The 21,248-nt window shown below is 38.1% G+C and overlaps 1 protein-coding gene and 2 long non-coding RNA genes across 3 annotated transcripts in view; 1 reads left to right on the plus strand and 2 right to left on the minus strand.

Annotated features, from left to right (window-relative positions):
* Positions 1 to 4,175: 4,175 nt before the first annotated feature.
* Positions 4,176 to 6,101, plus strand: LOC145230152 (uncharacterized). Its single transcript, XR_013860572.1, has 3 exons — positions 4,176 to 4,337; positions 4,407 to 4,486; positions 4,626 to 6,101. It is a non-coding gene; the product is annotated as an uncharacterized LOC145230152 (long non-coding RNA).
* Positions 6,102 to 12,691: 6,590 nt separating this feature from the next.
* Positions 12,692 to 14,650, minus strand: LOC145232913 (uncharacterized). The gene is made up of 3 exons (XR_013860953.1): positions 14,528 to 14,650; positions 14,379 to 14,457; positions 12,692 to 14,236 (listed from the first exon to the last, which is right to left on the minus strand). It is a non-coding gene; the product is annotated as an uncharacterized LOC145232913 (long non-coding RNA).
* Positions 14,651 to 18,386: 3,736 nt separating this feature from the next.
* LOC145224067 (hydrocephalus-inducing protein homolog) overlaps positions 18,387 to 21,248 on the minus strand; it is a 60,539-nt gene continuing 57,677 nt past the window's right edge. Inside the window, exons 88-91 of the mRNA XM_080090501.1 lie at positions 20,926 to 21,156; positions 20,321 to 20,545; positions 19,476 to 19,760; positions 18,387 to 18,780 (exon numbers count right to left, since the gene is read on the minus strand). Coding sequence (XP_079946627.1) covers positions 18,574 to 18,780; positions 19,476 to 19,760; positions 20,321 to 20,545; positions 20,926 to 21,156 — 948 coding nt within the window. The 3' untranslated portion in view covers positions 18,387 to 18,573. The remainder of the gene's footprint in view (positions 18,781 to 19,475; positions 19,761 to 20,320; positions 20,546 to 20,925; positions 21,157 to 21,248) is intronic.

Below are 21,248 nucleotides of genomic sequence, written 5' to 3' on the forward strand. Positions count from 1 at the left end.
TATAGTCCTGTATCTGACATCTGCTTTGCTTGACTCGAAAAACCTGGTAACTCAGTTACCAAGCTAGCTAAAAATAATAAAATGCTCTTCGGGTTGTCAGTCGACACCATAAAAATCGAATTTTTAAAATATCTAAAGATTCTGCACTTACAAAAAAAAAACGCTTTGCAACACCCCTAGACGCATAGTTCAAAAATGGTTGACACGAAATTGTATATTTGCCATTGCTTCTCTTTTAAACTATTTAATCGATGACACAAATGCCAAGATTTTTTTCTAAGGAATTAATGAAGTTTTCTATGCGTGTGTAGTGAGTTTGGATATTAGCTGAAGACGTTGGTGACAGAATCAACTGCCCAGCGTATTATCCGTTACTAAAATACAAAAGTTGAAATATCTACCTCAAATCACGTTGTCTAGGAAACTCGTTTCGTGAAGCCTTTATGTCTCGACGCAAACTTAAGACTAAACTTAGTCTTATGCGAAGCCTTATAGGTGGCGGTTAAAAACGTCATCACGTAGCACGAATTTGTGGAAACAGGAAAGGTTTACAGGTTTGTGAAAGCTAGTCATTTTTTCCAAAACATAGAAAATTTTGTCGGTATGCGACTAACAACCCGTGGGTCGAGACCACCGTGGAGGTCGTTTATCATTATAGCTTTTGGGGGGTCGCGAGACCTTTTAACAATAAAGCAATGTTTATCAATAATAACAAATTGAAAACACCTAAAAGCAATAAAACAGTCAAACCGCTTGAGTTAAACTTATTTTTGTTCCCTTAAGACCAAACAAACCAAATATTATATTACGTCACTGTATAGAAGATAATTCAATACAACAGGCACAAAACGAAGGTTTTTTCAAAACTCAAACAGGTTCGGTAGGAGGCAGAAACTGGTTCAAACCAGTTTGAAACTGGAATATTCCGGTGAAAACCCACCAAAGACTGGATTTTTCTCCAATCTTTCGACACCAAAAAATTGAAAAAACGGAAAGGCTATGGCCCTGTTTTTTCAAAAATCAGCTTAAAATTTTAGATTTTCAAATCCGGTTTAAACCGATTTGGAGGTTCGGAAGGAGGCAGGAAAATCAAAAATTTTACCCGATTTTCGAAAAAGCCAAAAGGCTATCCGTTTTTTCGATATTTTGGGGGTCGAACAATTGGAGAAAAATCCGGTTTTGGATAGTTGAGGAATTATCAATTTATTTTGCTAACTGTGGTTTATATATCAGCCCCAAATATCCGATTAATTAAATCAACTTTAAACTCAATATAAGGTGGAACGTATTTTGATTGTTTCCTAGTTTAAAATAATCAACAACAAAATTCACTGCCCAAGTTTCCACACTCCACATCATCAAAATTTAACACGCTTGAGTGGGCGCAGCCAATCAGCGTTTAGTGAGTTTTTTGCGTGGCAAAGTCATTCCAGTCAAAGTCATTTGTCTCGTGGTGTTTGCGGCGTGCGGAGGTGAAAACATCAAGAAGTTGCAAGGTAAATCAAAATTCTGTTTTGTAACTATGCTGCACTGCAGGAGATAAGCATTCGAAGCAAAACGTTTCAGTTTCGTGTTTGTTTGTTATAAATGACTTTGTAGATTAACACTGATAGAGTAGTGACTTACTGTGAAAACTTTTACCTAGCTGAGATCGTAGGCGAATTGCAACGTTTAAAGTATTTGATCTGATTGGTGAATCATCTAGCCGCATATGCCAGTTAGTTATTCTACTTCCCTAAATCCATTTAAGCAATGGAAAACAATTCACTACACCAGGCCGTTGCAACGCATTGCGCTTTAGGCATTGTGACGTTACACAAGCCGTACGTTTTTTTAATCGGCGTGGCTTGTGGAATCTGCAACGCGCTTTGTGTAGTTTCAGCCTTGTAGGCCTAGATTTATTATTACATCATCCATAGCCCAGTCTATTACGTGTTACTTACTGTGTTATTTTATTTACAGAATCCGATGTTCTTCTACTCAACGATCTCTTCCAATCTCATACTTCATCATCAAACAACTTCAAATATTTACTTGTATGTAAAAATAGGAGTCTGTCGTGGGTCAACCGGGTTTGCGGAACTGTTAGGCTTAACTTAGATTAACTGGCGCTAGGGTTGAGTGACCTATTCTTTGTCCGAGGAGGACCCGTAGAGGGAGTCTTTCTCGTTCAAAGAATGGTCCAAGTCGGTATGAGTGCTACTATGTCAGCTAGTTAGCGCTAGGGATAGTACTAGAGTGGCACTCTTTAACTAGGGATAGGTTATAGTTAACATAGGTGGGGTACGTTTGGGATTCGCGCGCCACGTAGGGACTCTAGCTTAGATCGATTTCTAGTTAGGTGTGGCGCGTTGCTAAATGGCTTTAGCTAAAATAAGGTGCGCATAGAAACACGGCCTGGGCATGGCCTCCACCGCATTGCATTGGCCGCGGTGTAGACGACACAGAGTAGGGACACCGCTATTTCCAATGAAGGCCCAGGCTCTTGGGCCTGAGGGGACCGGCTTTGCATATAGCCCGAAAAGTATCGTGATCCACCCTGGTAGGGCGCAAACTGTTGTTAATTTTTTCCCCAGCCCTGCGGTTGCGTAAAACATATGGGTCCTTGCGGGGGGACTCGGAGGGCAAGGAACAGTAACACTGTTGTTGAGTTATACGCTATAAAACGTTACTGTCTCCTTTTAAACAAATTTTGCGCCTATGCTAACTGTAAATTTAGGGATGTTGTGGATTTTTTTATCGGGTTTTTACCAGCTTGTTTTATCCATGCTTGTACATCCGGCTCAAGGTTTTCTTTCCTAAAAAGAGGGCCGCGAATTGGATATCAAGCGTGTGATGTAATACTTTCTGTTAAATGCAGCACAATTTTTAAACTAAAAATTTCGCTGAATCAAATGCCCCAAATTTCCCATGTTGCTGGTAAAGCCCCTTTTTTATTTGTGGATTTAGGCTTACTAACTTATCACTTACTTCGGTTCCGTATTCCTGCTTGACCCGGCCACTTGGTCAATACGGGGCAGTGACAATTGGGTGGTTGTAAAACATGACAGACTCGCCTTCTACTTTCCTAGGCTAATTTGCGGCGCTTGTTTGCAGGGCAGTTAGTTAGGCAAGTTTGTGTACTTTTACGTCGCGCGCGCAGGGACGATGGCGGTTCCAACGTTTTTTCAGAACTTATCGAAAGAAGTAGACGAACAATCGATTCGTTACCTGATGTACTGACTCTGTTTTTAAGTCAAATTTAAATGTATGGAATTTTTACAACCTATAACCGAAAGAGTGATATTTCTCTGTCGTTTTCCCTCTTTCATCAACAAAACTGTGTGCGGAGTCCACTTTTTCTATCCTTTCATTTCTTTTTAAGTAGACCAGTTCTTGGGGGGTGTTGTGCCTTTTTACATCAGCCGACAGGCCGTTTATAATGTTATTATTGTGTTTTTTTATCCTCCGTCGCTCGCTCTAACTATGCGAACCGCCATCGTCAAGTGTTAGAACGCAAAATATTTAGTTGTGACAGAAGTTAGGTTTTGCTATTGTTCAATTCCAAGTCAACTTGCTAAATTGTAAGTATCTTGTTGTTTATTCAGTTATTATTGAAAACTAATCTTGTTTTGTTTTTCAGGTTTTAGGTGAAAACATTGGTATTTAAAAAAAAAGGAAATTAAAAAATTTTTTATAAAATCACGCCATGCAATGTACGATTTCAGGTATATTTCATGTTTGTGTGTTTCTTCACCTTCATGTTTTTGCAGGGAATAACTTTTATATTTTTTACAGGTTTAAACTTTTGTTTTGTTTTTCAGATTTTAATATTATTTTCTGCAGGATTAACAAATAATTTTGTTTTTCAGATTCCGGACGGCTTTTTGAAATATTTAAATTTACAACAATTTGTTTTGTTTTTCAGGTTTTAGGATGTTAAAACTTGTTTTATTTTTCAGATTAGGGGTTCGTTAATAACTTCTGTTCTGTAGGTGTTGGAAAAAGTATTTTTAATTTCTAAACAATAATTATTTTCTTTTGCAAGCTTAACTAAAGCGGTTTTTGTCTCCAGATGTTTAGGGGCTTTTATACAGTTTCTAATGTATTTTGATATTTAAAACTTACAGTCTTTTGTTTAGTGGCTTATAATGATTTAGAAAATATACAAGTTAACAATTTAAACATTAACCTTTTTTGCAGGTTTACCAAACTTTGTTTTTGTTTTTCAGCTTTTTAGGTTTAGGCAGGTTAGAAATTTAGGTCTTATGTTTCCACAGGTTTACTAATTACCATTTTAATGTAGCAAAAAGAAGAATAACCAAGAAAAACATTAAGCTGTACTCAAAAAACCCTACGTAAGTATGTCGAAACTTCGTTCCATATATTTAACGCTTATAAAATTAAATTTCCTAATTTCTTTTCAGATGTTTCAACGAAGAATGACGTCACGCCTCGATCCAGCAAACGACGGCGACAGCAATGATTTCAACCACAAAGAAAAAAGGTGACAAAAGTTAACTTCAAATACTAATGGATTATGTATCTAAAACTTTTGAATTAAATTGCACGACTTAACTTGTTGTGTACATATTTAAGAAAAGTGTTTTTTGAGTTTGAAGTTTAATCGATTTTCTATATTTCAGACATCGTCTTAACTTAATTGGTGTCCAACGCACCGCTGTGCGCGGGAGTTCCCCTCGACGTCATGGCACTTCGTCAGATGATGTCACCTGACGCACAGCACCATCTGCCATCACAGTGACGAAACGTCGTGCAACGCATTTGTTTGATGCCGCCAATACGATGACGTCACCTCATTCCGTCACTCGATGTTGCCATAACAACTTCATACGTCACCCCGACGTAAACAACAAGATGTCAAGCTGGGTTTCATTCTGGGGTGAACCTGTTTCACAGTCAGCCCCCAGAAGGCGGCGCCCTACAAGGGTGGAGCTTCTACCTCGCTGTGACGTAGATTTCTGACGTCATAATGCGATTCCACCGCCTGGTGGACCTGTTTTTCAGAAACTGTTGTCGCCCCCCACTTTCGACTGAACGATGCTGGGCAATACTGTCGTTTCACACCCAAACACGCACACACCAACACAACGGCATGTTGTATTAGAGCATGTTTAGTTTTAACAAAACTGCGATGTGTAGAAAGCACGGCGATGCTTTTAGTAATTTTGTTACTGTTGTTTTAATAATTCCCCCCTGCCATTTTTTTCGAGCTTTTGAATTATAATGCATAATGCCATACAACAAAAAGCATTTTGCTTGTGCGCGATATTCTATGCATCGTAACATACTTTGAATGGACTGTGACGATATTTTAATTATAGTTTTTGTGATTAAATACCGATGAATTTGACTCGCAACATTGCTGTTTGTATTTGGCTGCTATTGTCTCAAACTTGCTTCATTCCTGTTTTTCACTTTCATGCAATATGTTGGCAAACTTGACCTATTCCGATCATAGCTTTAAACTGGCAACACAAACTGTTGTTTATTGTAAGAACATAGATCAAATTTCCTTGCAACGTAGCAATACCTAATTTGGTAACTTTTGCAATGATGTTTTCTGTGTACTAAACACAATTTCTGTTGTGGGTTATTTATGCTATTGTGTTTTGATTGAAACTGTTTCTATATGTGCTTAACCGTCACGTATGTATTACTTCGTTTTGGTTACATCTTTTTGATCCGCTAGGGGCGATGTTCCCCGCTTATCACTGCTGTTGGTGAACTGTAGTTAACTGTGATATCTGCCTTAACAATCATATCATTACAAAGTTGCAACATTTAACCAAAACCATCTACAGTACCGTTTAACATGAATGACAGTATGTTATACTTGTGTTATATTGTTAATCACTTACCTGCCATACTGAGCTTGTGTTGTTATTCTGATATTTCCATCTTCAACTAGAGACTCTTAAAAAACTTGTTTTTTATTAATACGTACCTCAAAACAGTAGCTTAATAAATGCTATTTTGTATTCGTGTTATCTTGATAATTATTTAATCTGACATACACTGGTTTTGTGTTTTTTTAATACCATTTTACCACTAGAGGTGCTGCAAAATATGTTTTTCATTAATACATATTAAAAACAGTTGCTTATTGTCCTCTGTTCAATATTCTTTGGTAGTGTTGTCGAGAAAAAGGAATACATGGAAGAGAATTTTGAAGGTTTGATTATTTTGCATAGATGTTTGGAAGGTTTTATTATCATGTTTAGCTTTTGGGAAATTAAATGTGTTAGTTGGTTAAGAAATTCAAATGTGAAAAACCCAAGTCGTAGTGAGAATAAATGACATAGGTCACCCACACACATATTGAATTGGAAGGAATATAATTTAAACTCAATATTTGATGGACACTTTTTACAAAATATGTTTTTCTAAAAATTTCAACAAATGTCCCTTTAGCCTCCATGTTTTATCTATAGTTTTACGGTTGTTTCATATCTCATAACAGCCTGCATGGTCACCATAACTTTAATACCTAGCCCTAATGTTATGACAACAAATTAATACACTGTTAACATTTTTAACAAAGCAACGTGCTGGATTAGTTGTTACGACACTTTTTAAAAGTTTGACGTCAAGTATGAGTATAAGGTCTAGCATCAATAAAGCTCATGGCATAAACATCTTCAAGTAAAATAGTTTGCTTAGGTAGAAAACACAAACCTCTACTGGACGTCCGAATGTTTAGCTGTAGGTATATGCAAACTTTATTTGAAACAGTCAAAACCAAGTTAGGCAAGTTTAATCCAAAATTTCTTTCCTGCTTGTAGATCCCAACAAAGTGGAATGCCGTGGGATAATTATACTAGATCTAACCGAAACAACCAATCTCTTGTACTAAGCTTCACTGATGGACGTTGGTCGAACAGACTACCCGTTCTTCAATGCCTCGATGCTTCTATACTACTAAGTATTAATAAGTAAACTCGAGATTTTAAAGGAATTGTTCGAGTGGATTCACAATTGGTATGTATCAGGTGAGGAGGTTGCAATTAATACGGGAAAATAAATCAATTAACATGGTGGGGTCATAAACAATTTGGTTAACGGGATTTAATCCCTGAACCGGTTTCTGCCTCCTACCGAACCTCCAAACCGGTTGAAGCCGGATTTGAAAATCGAAAATTTTGACCCGATTTTTGAAAAAAACCCAAGGCTATTCCGTTTTTTCGATTTTTGGGGGGTCAAAAAATTCAAGAAAAATCCGGTTTTCGGTGGGTTTTCAACGGAATATTCCAGTTTCAAACTGGTTTAAACCGGTTTCTGCCTCCTACCGAACCTGCAAACCGGTCGGAACCGGATTTGAAAATCGAAAATTTTGACCCGATTTTTGAAAAAACCCTAAGGCTATAGCCTTTCCGTTTTTTTCGATTTTTGGGGGTCAAAAAATTCAAGAAAAGTCCGGTTTTCGGTGGGTTTTGACCGGAACATTCCAGTTTCAAACTGGTTTAAACCGGTTTCTGCCTCCTACCGAACCTCCAAGCCGGTCGGAACCGGATTTGAATATCGAAAATTTTGACCCGATTTTTGAAAAAAACCTAAGGCTATAGCCTTTCCGTTTTTCCGAGTTTTGGGGATCAAGAAATTGAATAAAAAATCCGGTTTTCGGTGGGTTTTCACCGGAATATTCCAGTTTGAAACTGGTTTAAACCGGTTTCTGCCTCCTACCGAACCTCCAAACCGGTTGAAACCGGATTTGAAAATCGAAAAGTTTGACCCGATTTTTGAAAAAACCCTAAGGCAGCCTTTCCGTTTTTTTCGATTTTTGGGGGTCGAGAAATTGAAGAAAAATCCGGTTTTCGGTGGGTTTTCACCGGAATATTCCAGTTTCAAACTGGTTTAAACCGGTTTCTACCTCCTACCGAACCTCCAAACCGGCTTAAACCGGATTTGAATATCGACAATTTTGACCCGATTTTTGAAAAAACCTTAAGGCTATAAAAATTGAAGAAAAATCCGGTTTTCGGTGGGTTTTCACCGGAATATTCCAGTTTCAAACTGGTTTAAACCGGTTTCTTCCTCCTACCGAACCTCCAAACCGGTCGGAACCGGATTTGAAAATCGAAAATTTTGAACCGATTTTTGAAAAAACCCTAAGGATATAAGCCTTTCCGTTCTTCCGATTTTTGGGGGTCAAAAAATTCAACAAAAATCCGGTTTTCGGTGGGTTTTCACCGGAATATTCCAGTTTCAAACTGGTTTAAACCGGTTTCTGCCTCCTAACGAACCTCCAAACCGGTTGAAACCGGATTTGAAAATCGAAAATTTTGACCCGATTTTTGAAAAAAACCTAAGGCTATAGCCTTTCCGTTATTCTGATTTTTGGGGGTCAAAAAATTGAAGAAAAATCCGGTTTTCGGTGGGTTTTCAACGGAATATTCCAGTTTCAAACTGGTTTAAACCGGTTTCTGCCTCCTACCGATCCTCCAAACCGGTTGAAACCGGTTTTGAAAATCGAAATATTTGACCCGATTTTTGAAAAAAACCTCAGTCTATAGCCTTTCCGTTATTCCAATTTTTGGGGGTCAAAAAATTCAAGAAAAATCCGGTTTTCGGTGGGTTTTCACCGGAATATTCCAGTTTCAAACTGGTTTAAACCGGTTTCTGCCTCCTACCGAACCTCCAAACCGGCTTAAACCGGATTTGAATATCGAAAATTTTGACCCGATTTTTGAAAAAAACCTAAGGATATAGCCTTTCCGTTATTCCGATTTTTGGGGGTCAAAAAATTCAAGAAAAATCCGGTTTTCGGTGGGTTTTCACCGGAATATTCCAGTTTCAAACTGGTTTAAACCGGTTTCTGCCTCCTACCGAACCTCCAAACCGGTTGAAACCGGATTTGAAAATCGAAAATTTTGACCCGATTTTTGAAAAAAACCTAAGGCTATAGCCTTTGTGTTTTTCCGAGTTTTGGGGGTCAAGAAATTGAATAAAAAATCCGGTTTTCGGAGGGTTTTCACCGGAATATTCCGGTTTGAAACTGGTTTAAACCGGTTTCTGCCTCCTACCGAACCTCCAAACCGGTTGAAACCGGATTTGAAATTCGAAAATTTTAACCCGATTTTTGAAAAAACCCTAAGGCCATAGCCTTTCCGTTATTCCTATTTTTAGGGGTCAAAAAATTGAAGAAAAATCCGGCTTTCGGTATGTTTTGACCGGAACATTCCAGTTTCAAACTGGTTTAAACCGGTTTCTGCCTTCTACCGAACCTCCAAGCCGGTCGGAACCGGATTTGAAAATCGAAAATTTTGAACCGATTTTTGAAAAAAACCTAAGGCTATAGCCTTTCCGTTATTCCGATTTTTGGGGGTCAAAAAATTGAAGAAAAATCCGGTTTTCGGTGGGTTTTCACCGGAATATTCCAGTTTCAAACTGGTTTAAACCGGTTTCTGCCTCCTAACGAACCTCCAAACCGGTTGAAACCGGATTTGAAAATCGAAAATTTTGACCCGATTTTTGAAAAAACCCTAAGGCTATAGCCTTTCCGTTTTTTCGATTTTTGGGGGTCAAAAAATTGAAGAAAAATCCGGTTTTCGGAGGGTTTTCACCGGAATATTCCAGTTTCAAACTGGTTTAAACCGGTTTCTTCCTCCTACCGAACCTCCAAACCGGTTGAAACCGGATTTGAAAATCTAAAATTTTGACCCGATTTTTGAAAAAACCCTAAGGCTATAGCCTTTCCGTTATTCCGATTTTTGGGGGTCAAAAAATTCAAGAAAAATCCGGTTTTCGGGGGGTTATCACCGGAATATTCCGGTTTGAAACGGGTTTAAACCGGTTTCTTTCTCCTACCGAACCTCCAAACCGGTCGGAACCGGATTTGAAAATCGAAAATTTTGTCCCGATTTTTGAAAAAACCCTAAGGCTATAGCCTTTCCGTTATTCCAATTTTTGGGGGTCAAAAAATTCAAGAAAAATCCGGTTTTCGGTGGGTTTTCACCGGAATATTCCAGTTTCAAACTGGTTTAAACCGGTTTCTGCCTCCTACCGAACCTCCAAACCGGCTTAAACCGGATTTGAATATCGAAAATTTTGACCCGATTTTTGAAAAAACCCTAAGGCTATAAAAATTCAAGAAAAATCCGGTTTTCGGTGGGTTTTCACCGGAATATTCCGGTTTGAAACTGGTTTAAACCGGTTTCTTCCTCCTACCGAACCTCCAAACCGGTTGAAACCGGATTTGAAAATCGAAAATTTTGACCCGATTTTTGAAAAAACCCTAAGGCTATAGCCTTTCCGTTATTCCGATTTTTGGGGGTCAAAAAATTGAAGAAAAATCCGGTTTTCGGTGGGTTTTCACCGGAATATTCCGGTTTCAAACTGGTTTAACCGGTTTCTGCCTCCTACCGAACCTCCAAACCGGTTGAAACCGGATTTGAAAATCGAAAATTTTGAACCGATTTTTGAAAAAACCCTAAGGCCTTTCCGTTATTCCGATTTTTGGGGGTCAAAAAATTCAAGAAAAATCCGGTTTTCGGTGGGTTTTCACCGGAATATTCCAGTTTCAAACTGGTTTAAACCGGTTTCTGCCTCCTACCGAACCTCCAAGCCGGCTTAAACCGGATTTGAAAATCGAAAATTTTGAACCGATTTTTGAAAAAAACCTAAGGCTATAGCCTTTCCGTTATTCCGATTTTTGGGGGTCAAAAAATTGAAGAAAAATCCGGTTTTCGGTGGGTTTTCACCGGAATATTCCGGTTTCAAACTGGTTTAAACCGGTTTCTGCCTCCTACCGAACCTCCAAACCGGTTGAAACCGGATTTGAAAATCTAAAATTTTGACCCGATTTTTGAAAAAACCCTAAGGCCTTTCCGTTATTCTGATTTTTGGGGGTCAAAAAATTCAAGAAAAATCCGGTTTTCGGTGGGTTTTCACCGGAACATTCCAGTTTCAAACTGGTTTAAACCGGTTTCTGCCTCCTACCGAACCTCCAAGCCGGTCGGAACCGGATTTGAAAATTGAAAATTTTGAACCGATTTTTGAAAAAAACCTAAGGCTATAGCCTTTCCGTTATTCCGATTTTTGGGGGTCAAAAAATTGAAGAAAAATCCGGTTTTCGGTGGGTTTTCACCGGAATATTCCGGTTTGAAACTGGTTTAAACCGGTTTCTGCCTCCTACCGAACCTCCAAACCGGTTTAAACCGGATTTGAAATTCGAAAATTTTAACCCGATTTTTGAAAAAACCCTAAGGCTATAGCCTTTCCGTTATTCCGATTTTTGGGGGTCAAAAAATTGAACAAAAATCCGGTTTTCGGTGGGTTTTCACCGGAATATTCCAGTTTCAAACTGGTTTAAACCGGTTTCTGCCTCCTACCGAACCTCCAAACCGGTTGAAACCGGATTTGAAAATCGAAAATTTTGACCCGATTTTTGAAAAAACCCTAAGGCTATTAGCCTTTCCGTTTTTTCGATTTTTGGGGGTCAAAAAATTGAAGAAAAATCCGGCTTTCGGTGGGTTTTCACCGGAATATTCCAGTTTCAAACTGGTTTGAACCGGTTTCTGCCTCCTACCGAACCTCCAAACCGGTATATAAAAGCATCGAGGCTTTAAAGAACGGGCTGTCTGTTCGACAAATGTCCATCAGTGAAGCTTGGTACAAGAGATTGGTTGTATCGGCTACATCTAATATAACCAGTCGTGGAATTCAGCCGGTTCGCACCGGTTCTATGGAACCGTCTCAAGAAATTTAATGAAATCTGCGAACCGGTTAGCATTACTGGTTACTGTTAATGGACTTGTTATAACAAAACCGGCTGAAAAATATGACCTTTGTGATAGAACCGTCTGACAAAAAATGTGAATCCCACCGCTGAGTATAACCATCCCACAGCTCTCCTGTTTGTTGGAATCAGTAGGCATGAAAGAAATTTTGGCTTAAACTTATTCAATTACAGCGTAGAGATTCTTGCTGGTTATTCTGTGAAATTGTTTCGATGCATATAGATATCTTGACGTAGATGAACTTGTTGGTTTTGACTGTTTTAAATAAAGTTTACATATACCTACAGCTAAACATTTGGTCCACCAGGAGAGGTTTGTGTTTTCTACCTCGAAATAAAGTAACTATTTTACTTAAACATGTCTATGTCATGAGCTTTGTTGACAATTTTTAACTTCAAAAAATGTGTCGTACCAACTAATCTAGCGCAGCAGCAAAATTATGGTTATGATCATGCAGGCTGAAATGGTATGTGGAACAACATCAAAACTAGAGAAAAAGCATGGAGGCTAAAGGGACATTTGTTAGATTTTTTGGGAAAAACATATTTTGTAAAAAGTGTCCATTAAACATTTAATTTCAATTATATTCCTCCCAATTCAATACGTGTGTGGGTGACCTATGCCATTTATTCTCACTACGACTTGGGTTCCTCCCTTATCTAACTAACACATTTAATTTCCCAAAAACTGATCATGATAATGAAACCTTCCAATCATCTATGCAAAATAATCAAACCTTCAAAATTTTCTTCCATGTATTCCTTTTTCGCGACAACGACAGTGCAAAAGAATATTGAACAGAGGTTGGTAATTGTTGGTAAGTCATACAGTAGACATAAACATGTACGTCGGAGGAATGCACGCCTAAAATTCGGACATACTGGTTTTGCAATTATGCACTGGAACAGTGAATTAGCATCAAATTTAAGAATCAAATTGTATTTCTTACTGTATTGTTTCAAACTGTGTTTATTACTGTATTGTGTCAAATTGAGTTTCTTACTGTATTTGAATGCACTGTGAGGTGACAATGGCAAACTTCCAAGAAGTAAAACACAACGAATGGCAATTGATTGGAGAAAGGTCACATAAAAGGACACGAATGGAAAAAATCGTTTTGTTACGTTTCAAGAATCATTAACTGCAGCTCTTACGTATTAAACAAGACTTTACTTGTGAGGGAAAAATAATAGCTTAGTTAAACGAAGATGTAAAACGCAAAGGAAGCTAGCACATGACCAGTATGGCAGATAAATATTGACATAAAACATAACCGTCATCAATAAGCAAGTGTTTTTAATATGTATTCATGAAAAACATGTTTTACAGCACCTCTAGTGGTAAAATGGTGGTAAAAAACACAAAAACCAGTGTATGTCAGATTAAATAATTAACAAGATAACACGAATACAAAATAACATTTATTAAGCTACTCTTTTGGGGTACGTATTAATGAAAAACAAGTTTTAAAGAGCCTTTAGTTGAAGATGGAAATATCAGAGCAACAACACAAGAACAGTATGGCAAGTAAGCGATTAACAATATAACACAAGTATAACCATAAAACTGTCATTCATGTTAAACGTACTGCAGATGTTTTTGTTTTAGGATTGTTAAGGCAGATGTCCTAGTTAACTACAGTTCTCCAACAGCAGTGCTAAACGGGGAACATCGCCCCTAGCGGATTAAAAGGATGTAACCAAAACGTGAAGGTGCAAAGTAAAATAGCGAAGTGGAACATACATAACGGTTGAGTACACAAACAAACAGTTTCAATCAAAACGCAATAACATAAATAACCAACAAAAGAAATTGTGTTTAGTATACAGAAAACAGCATTGCAGGTTACCAAATTAGATATTGCTACGTTGCCAAGGAAATCAATGTTCTTACAATAAACAACAGTTTGTGTTGCCACTTTAAAGCTGTGAGGGGGGGGGAGTATCAAAAGCATCGCCGTGCTTTCTACACATCAGTGTTGTTAAAACTAAACATGCTCGATTATAACATGCCTTTGTAACGCTTTGTTGGCGTGTGCTTGTTTGCGTGTAAAACAGTAAAGGTACCCGGCATCGTCCAGTCAAAAGTGGGGGCGACAACAGTTCCTTAACATGAGGTCCACCAGGCGGTGGAATCGCATCATGACGTCTGAAATCTACGTCACAGTGACGTAAGAGGAGCCCCAACCCTGTACGGCGTCGCCGCCTTCTGAGGGCTGACTGTAAAACCGGTTCACCCCAGAATCGAACCCAGCTTGACGTCTTGTTGTTTACGTCAGTGTGACGTATGAACTTGTGATGGCAACATGGAGTGTGGTGACGTCATCTGGGCGGCACCAAATAAATACGTTGGACGACGATACGTCACTGTGGTGGCGAAATGATGTTATGCGTCAGGTGACATCATCTGAAGGAATGTCATGACGTCATTGACAATAAAGTCGGGGGGAACTCCCGTGCTCAGCCGAGCGTTGGACACCAGTGAAGTTAAGACGAAGTCTGAAATATAGAGAAAATCGGTTCAACTTTGAACTAAAAAAACACTTTTCTTAAATATGTACACAACAAGTTAAGTCGGACAATTTAATTCAAAAGTTTTAGATACACAATTCCATTAGTATTTGAAGTTAACTTTAGTCACCTTTTTCTTTGTGGTTGAAATCATTGCTGTCGTTGTCGTTTGCTGGATCGAGGCGTGACGTCACTCTTCGTTGAAACATCTGAGAAACAAAATTGGAAATTCATTTTAATAAGCGTTAAATATATAGAACAAAGTTTCGCCATACTTACGTTGGGTTTTTCGAGTGACAGCTTTGTGTTTTTCTTGGTTATTCCTCTTTTTGCTACATTAAAATGGTAATTAGTAAACCTGTGGAAACATAAGACCTAAATTTCTAACCTGCTTAAACCTAAAAAGCTGAAAAACAAACACAAAGTTTGGTAAACCTGCAAAAAAGGTTAATCTTTAAATTGTTAACTTGTATATTTTCTAAATCATTATAAGCCACTAAACAAAAGACTGTAAGTTTTAAATATTAAATACATTAGAAACTGTATAAAAGCCCCTAAACATCTGGAGACAAAAACCGCTTTAGTTAAGCTTGCAAAAGAAAATAATTATTGTTTAGAAATTAAAACCACTTTTTCCAACACCTACAAAACAGAAGTTATTAACGAACCCCTAATCTGAAAAACAAAACAAGTTTTAACATCCTAAAACCTGAAAAACAAAACAAATTGTTGTAAATTTAAATATTTCAAAAAGCCTTCCGGAATCTGAAAAACAAAATAATTTGTTAATCCTGCAGAAAATAACATTAAAATCTAAAAAACAAAACGAAAGTTTAAACCTGTAAAAAAATATAAAAGTTATTTCCTGCAAAAACATGAAGGTTAAGAAACACAACAAATGTAAAATATACCTGAAATCGTACATTGCATGGCACGGTTTTGTAAGTTTTGCATGAATTTCTTTTTAATTTCCATTTTTTTTTAAATACCAATGTTTTCACCTAAAACCTGAAAAACAAAAACAAGATTAGTTTTCAATAATAACTGAATAAACAACAAGATACTTACAATTTAGCAAGTTGACTTTGAATTGAACAATAACAAATCCGAACTTCTGTCACAACTAAACGTTTTGCGTTCTAACTTGGCGATGGCGGTTCGCGTTGTTAGAGCGAGCGACGGTCGATAAAAACACAATAATAAGGGCCTGTCGGCTGATGTACAAAGGCACAACACCCCCCAATAACTGGTCTACTTAAAAAGAAATGAAAGTATAGAAAAAGTGGACTCCACACACAGTTTTGTTGATGAAAGAGGGAAAACGACAGAGAAATATCACTCTTTCGGTTATAGGTTGTAAAAATTCCATAAGTTTAAATTTGAAAAACAAGAGTCGGTACATCAGGTAACGAATCGGTTGTTCGTCTACTTCGTTCGATAAGTTTCTGAAAAAACGTTGGAACCGCCATCGTCCCTGCGCGCGCGACGTAAAAGTACACAAACTTGCCTCAACTAACTGCCCTGCATACAAGCGCCGCAAATTAGCCTAAAAAAGTAGAAGGCGAGTCTGTCATATTTTACAACCACCCAATTGTCACTGCCCCATAATGACCTAGTGGCCGGGTCAAGCAAGAATACGGAACCGAAGTAAGTGATAAGTTAGTTAGCCTAAATCCACAAATTAAAAATGGGTTTAACCAGCAATGTGGGAAATTTGGGGCATTCGATTCAGCGAATTTGTTAGCATAAAAATTATATTGCGTTTAACAGGAATTATTACATCACACGCTTGATATCCAATTCGCGGCCTTCTTTTTAGGAAAGAAAACCTTGAGCCGGATGTACAAGCATGGATAAAACAAGCTGGTCAAAACCCTAAAAACATCCACAACATCCCTAAATTTACAGTTAGCATAAGCGCAAAAATTTATTCAAAAGGGAACAGTAACGTTTTAAAGCGTATAACTCAACAACAGTGTTACTGTCCCTTGCCCTCCGAGTCCCCCCGCAAGGACCCATATGTTTTACGCAACCGCAGAGCTGGCAAAAAAATCAACAACAGTTTGCGCCCTACCAGGGTGGATCACGAAACGTTTCGGGCTATATGCAAAGCCGGTCCCCTCAGGTCCAAGAGCCTGGGCCTTCATTGGAAATAGCGGTGTCCCTACTCTGTGTCGTCTACACCGCGGCCAATGCAATGCGGTGGAGGCCATGTCCAGGCCGTGTTTCTATGCGCACCTTATTTTAGCTAAAGCCATTTAGTAACGCGCCACACCTAACTAGAAATCGATCTAAGCTAGAGTCCCTACGTGGCGCGCGAATCCCAAACGTACCCCACCTATGTTAACTATAACCTACCCCTAGTTAAAGAGTGCCACTCTAGTACTATCCCTAACGCTAACTAGCTGACATGGTAGCACTCATACCGACTTGGACCATTCTTTGAACGAGAAAGACTTCCTCTACGGGTCCTCCTCGGACAAAGAATAGGTCACTCAACCCTAGCGCCAGTTAATCTAAGTTAAGCCTAACAGTTCCGCAAACCCGGTTGACCCACGACAGACTCCTATTTTTACATACAAGTAAATATTTAAAGTTGTTTGATGATGAAGTATGAGATTGGAAGAGATCGTTGAGAAGAACATCTGATTCTGTAAATAGAATAACAGATTAAGCAACGCTTAACAGACTGGAATGTGCAAGTTGTAATAATAAATCTAGGCCGACAAGGCTGAAACTACACAAAGCGCGTTGCAGATTCCACAAGCCACGCCGATTTAAAAAACGTGCCCGCTTGTGTGACGTCACAATGCCTAAAGCGCAATGCGTTGCAACGGGCTGGGGTAGTGAATTGTTTTCCATTGCTTAAATGGGTTTAGGTAACTAGAATAACCAAATGCGTGCGATTACAACTAATGGAAATTAACTAACTTAATTAGGTACATCACTATAATCAAGTTTTGTGCAACTAGTATACGCGGCTAGATGATACACTAATCAGATCAAATACTTTAAATGTTACAATTCGCCTAGAATCTCAGCCAGTTACATTTTTCAAGTAAACCACGACTTTATCAGTGTTAATCTACAAAGTCATCAATAACAAATAAACACGAAACTGAAACGTTTTGCTTTGAATGCGTATCTTCTGCAGTGCAGCATAATTACAAAACAGAACTTTGATTTACCTTGTAACTTCTCGATGTTTCAACCTCCGCACGCCGCAAACACCACGAGACAATTAACTTTGACTGGAATGACTTTGCCACGCCAAAACTCACTAAGCGCTGATTGGCTGCGCCCACTCAAGCGTGTTAAATTTTGATGATGTGGAGCGTGAAAAAAATTGGGAAGTGAAATATTTTGTTGATTAATTTTGAAAGAGTAAACAAAATATTTCACTTTATATTGAGTTTAAAGTTGTTTTAATTAATCGGATATTTAGGGCTGGTATATAAACCAGAGTTAGCAAAATAAATTAATAATTCCTCAACTATCCAAAACCGGATTTATTTGAGTCCCCAAATATTGAAAAAAAGTCAAAAATCGGGTAAAATTTTTGATTTTTGATTCTGGTTTAAACCGGTTTGGAGGTTCGGTAGGAGGCAAAAACCGACTTAAACCAGTTTAAAACTTGATTATTCCGGTGAAATCCTACCCAAAACCGGATTTTCTCCAATTTTTTTGCCCTCCCAAATCGAAAAAGCGTAAGGCCTTTATAGTTTTTTTTTTCAAAAAACTGGCAAAATTTTTGATTTTCGATTCTGGTCTAACCGGTTTAGAGATTCGGTAGGAGGCAAAAACCGACTTAAACCAGTTTAAAACTGGAATTTTTCTCGATTTTTTGATCCTCAAAATACGAAAAATGGAAAGGCTATTTTCGTTTTATGCTGGTGGGGAAAGAATCGCCCAAACAATGCAACTTTAACCTAGCTTAAGTTTCTTTTTGATTCCTAAATTTTGATTCCTTGTTTCCGTTTGTGAGCATACAAAACGCAAAAAAATGTATGAAAATTGTGGAATGTTGAAACTTTATTTGTTAACGCCTGAAACAATTATCCATTGCCCAAGCATAAACACACGTTTGCTGTGTTTTCTAACCGCGTTAACGTTCAAAAAGCATGGAATGAAGAGAATATTAAGTTACGATATTTTTCCTTTTATTGAAGACCAACAAACTTTGGATAAATGTGTTTCGAAGTTTGACAACGTTACACGGCAAATTAGTACAAAAATATATTCTAAATAGCACGCATTGATGCAAAAACATCCGTAAATTCAGCAAAAAAACATTTCATACAAAACTCAACAACAAATATTCGTGTTTACAGTATGGTCTGTTCCGGTATAACGCCTTTCAGGTAGAAGACCCACGTGGTCGCCGTTCCGCATGAGCGCACACAGGACAACGTCATCTTTCCGGTGACGACAGTTCCGGCTGGCGAGGAACTTTCAAAGGCCACCGAAATATTGTGTGTTTTCTTTGATCGAATGGCTTCGCCCGGTTTTACTGTGAACTTTGGGTTGTCGACCTGATAGACGAAAACAACATGGCCTTAAATTACACGTGATTGCTTTTGAGGTTTATTTCATTGAAAGTAACAACTGCACATTGATAAGCATCAAACCAAGGTCTGTGCTTAAGAAGAATAGTCGCCCATCTTGTATTTGCTATGTAGTTTAATAATAAAAGAAAAAGTAGTGATTCGGTTACAGACGAAAACCGTTCAAAAAAGAGGAATAGACTCTGACTTATTAGTTTCTATTAATATGGCAGACATTGTTTATTAGCCAAATAGGTTTTTCAACAAACTTAAAGCCTGCTATTGAGTGGAAATAAACACCAAATATTAGAAATACAGATTTTTATATGCAGATTATTACAGATTAGCCATTGGTTCCCAACCTTTTCGCCGAATTCCTTCCTAAACATTTCAAAACAATTTCATTGCCCCTGTTATTCTCCATAGTAGATGCTAAACTATACAAAAATCATTTAAAATTGAGTATTTTATCTACTCCACAGGTTATATTGCTGGAGCTTAAGTTTCCAATTACAAACCACATGCACAAATAAAAGTAAATTCCTCCCCTTAAATTTAAAAATTCCTCCCCGGTTGGGAACCACTGCTTTAAGCCATTATCCAGCAATGCTAAAATTCTACATTCTAACATAATTAAACCCTTTCAAACGCAAACAAAGGTAATGATGAAATTGGCGTCATACCTGAAAACTGAACACAGTGGTTGCGGGAAAGACGTTCTTGAACGGAATTGACACAGCAGATTTATTTCGAACCACAAACGGTCCCTGGGGCTTTGGGGCCGTGCAGTGTCCCTGCAGAGGGAACGAGTACTCCCCACCGATCGATGACGTCACTGAGAGCGCGCCCCGGCACTCGCCCAAGTGCATGGGTTCGTAGGTGACGTCAATAGTGACCTCAGTGCCACTTCCCGATGACGCAGGTGCGGCTGTGATGTTTCGCTCACAACTAAACTCAGGGCTGTCGATCTGTCGACGAAAAGGTCAGTTAAAGATTACAAGAAAAAAGGCAAACAATTTAGTTTAAATTTGCGTAAGGCAAATATTTGTATTAGTCGTAACTTATCTTTCAACGTCCGCAATCGAATCACAAAAATACCAGTTACCAGTCAAAAAAGTAATATTTTTTGTTCATTTCAGTGTTTGTTTAGCATTTCGTTGGTATTCTATTCTAAGGGTAAAATATATCATTACACTTCGTTATCTTATTTATTTGACGTTGTTCAGAAAATTTTCAACCAATGATGCGTAACTTTCCGCTTTAATAGTTATTTTTATAAGGAAAGAACAACCAAAGAGTTCTTCATTCTTAAAGTCACCCCTTCCCTTTTTTGTTGTTTTTGCATTATCACAAAAGATTGATTTTATAATTAAATACAAGGTAAGAAATAATGTCTTCCTAAAAGTAGATTGATTGAAATTCAACAAACATAATCGGAAATTTGACTCGTAAGTTAACCTGCAACGCAAAACTTTAGCAATCAAAGAATCAATTACATTGTTAAGCTGTAAAAAGTAGCTAAAATCACCTTGCAACTGTAATCGGTTTTCATGCGAGCAAAGTTCTGGAATTTGATGGTGATCACTTGACTGCTTCCCAAGCTGGTCTTGAAGAAGGTCGTCTTTTCCTGCCCAGCTGGCGTAGCTTTCAGCACAAGGTCATATGTGTAAGATCCAAGGTCACTGTTAGACAAAACCAACTTCCCACCACCTTCACCGACCTTTAAGGGCTGATACTCAAACATACAAGTTCCCTGAAAGCAAGCACAATCCCTTAGAATGAGTTTGAAGTAAGTTAGAACTGCTTGAAAGACTGTTGGTTTGGTTTTTGGTTAAAAGTAATGGGGACAAAAATTTTGAATGCTATAGGAAAATCACAGAATGTATGACGAATTTTCTGATTGAAGAAAATTATGAAACTTGGTCTCACAGGCATTCTAAACGTTTGAGATAACATTGTGTTTGATCATATTATGTTTTATATAAAAGTCTGGCTTTTTTGTCAGTCCTGGTAAAAAGTTTCAGCACTATGTTATAATTTTCAACAAATACCTATTTCCTTAATCCTTAGTACTCTATTGCCGCGAACAAACAACTGGATGATCACAAAACTTCACAACAAACCAAAAATTACCTCAGAGTTAGCAGGAACAGTGAACTGCGGAGGGAGATTGATATCAGGGACCTTGCATTCTGTCTGGAAGGTCAGTGGATAACCCAGAGGATTTTCGATTCGCAATGTGTGCACTGCTGACTTTCGAACTGGCGTTTCGAGCTCTATGGTTGCCATGACGCCCGGTGACGTGGCACGCAACGTGACGTAGTAGAAGATGTACTCTCCGGTTCGCTCGTTCTTAAAGATAATCTGTGAAAAGATTTGAATTTTTTTTGAAGGAGTGTCAAATAAGATACCCAATGTTTTTCTTTGTTTTGTTTTTTAACAGTCAGGGTTGTCAT

This window comes from Phallusia mammillata, chromosome 1 (genome assembly GCF_965637545.1).
Source record: "Phallusia mammillata chromosome 1, kaPhaMamm4.hap1.1, whole genome shotgun sequence".
NCBI classification, from domain to species: domain Eukaryota; kingdom Metazoa; phylum Chordata; class Ascidiacea; order Phlebobranchia; family Ascidiidae; genus Phallusia; species Phallusia mammillata.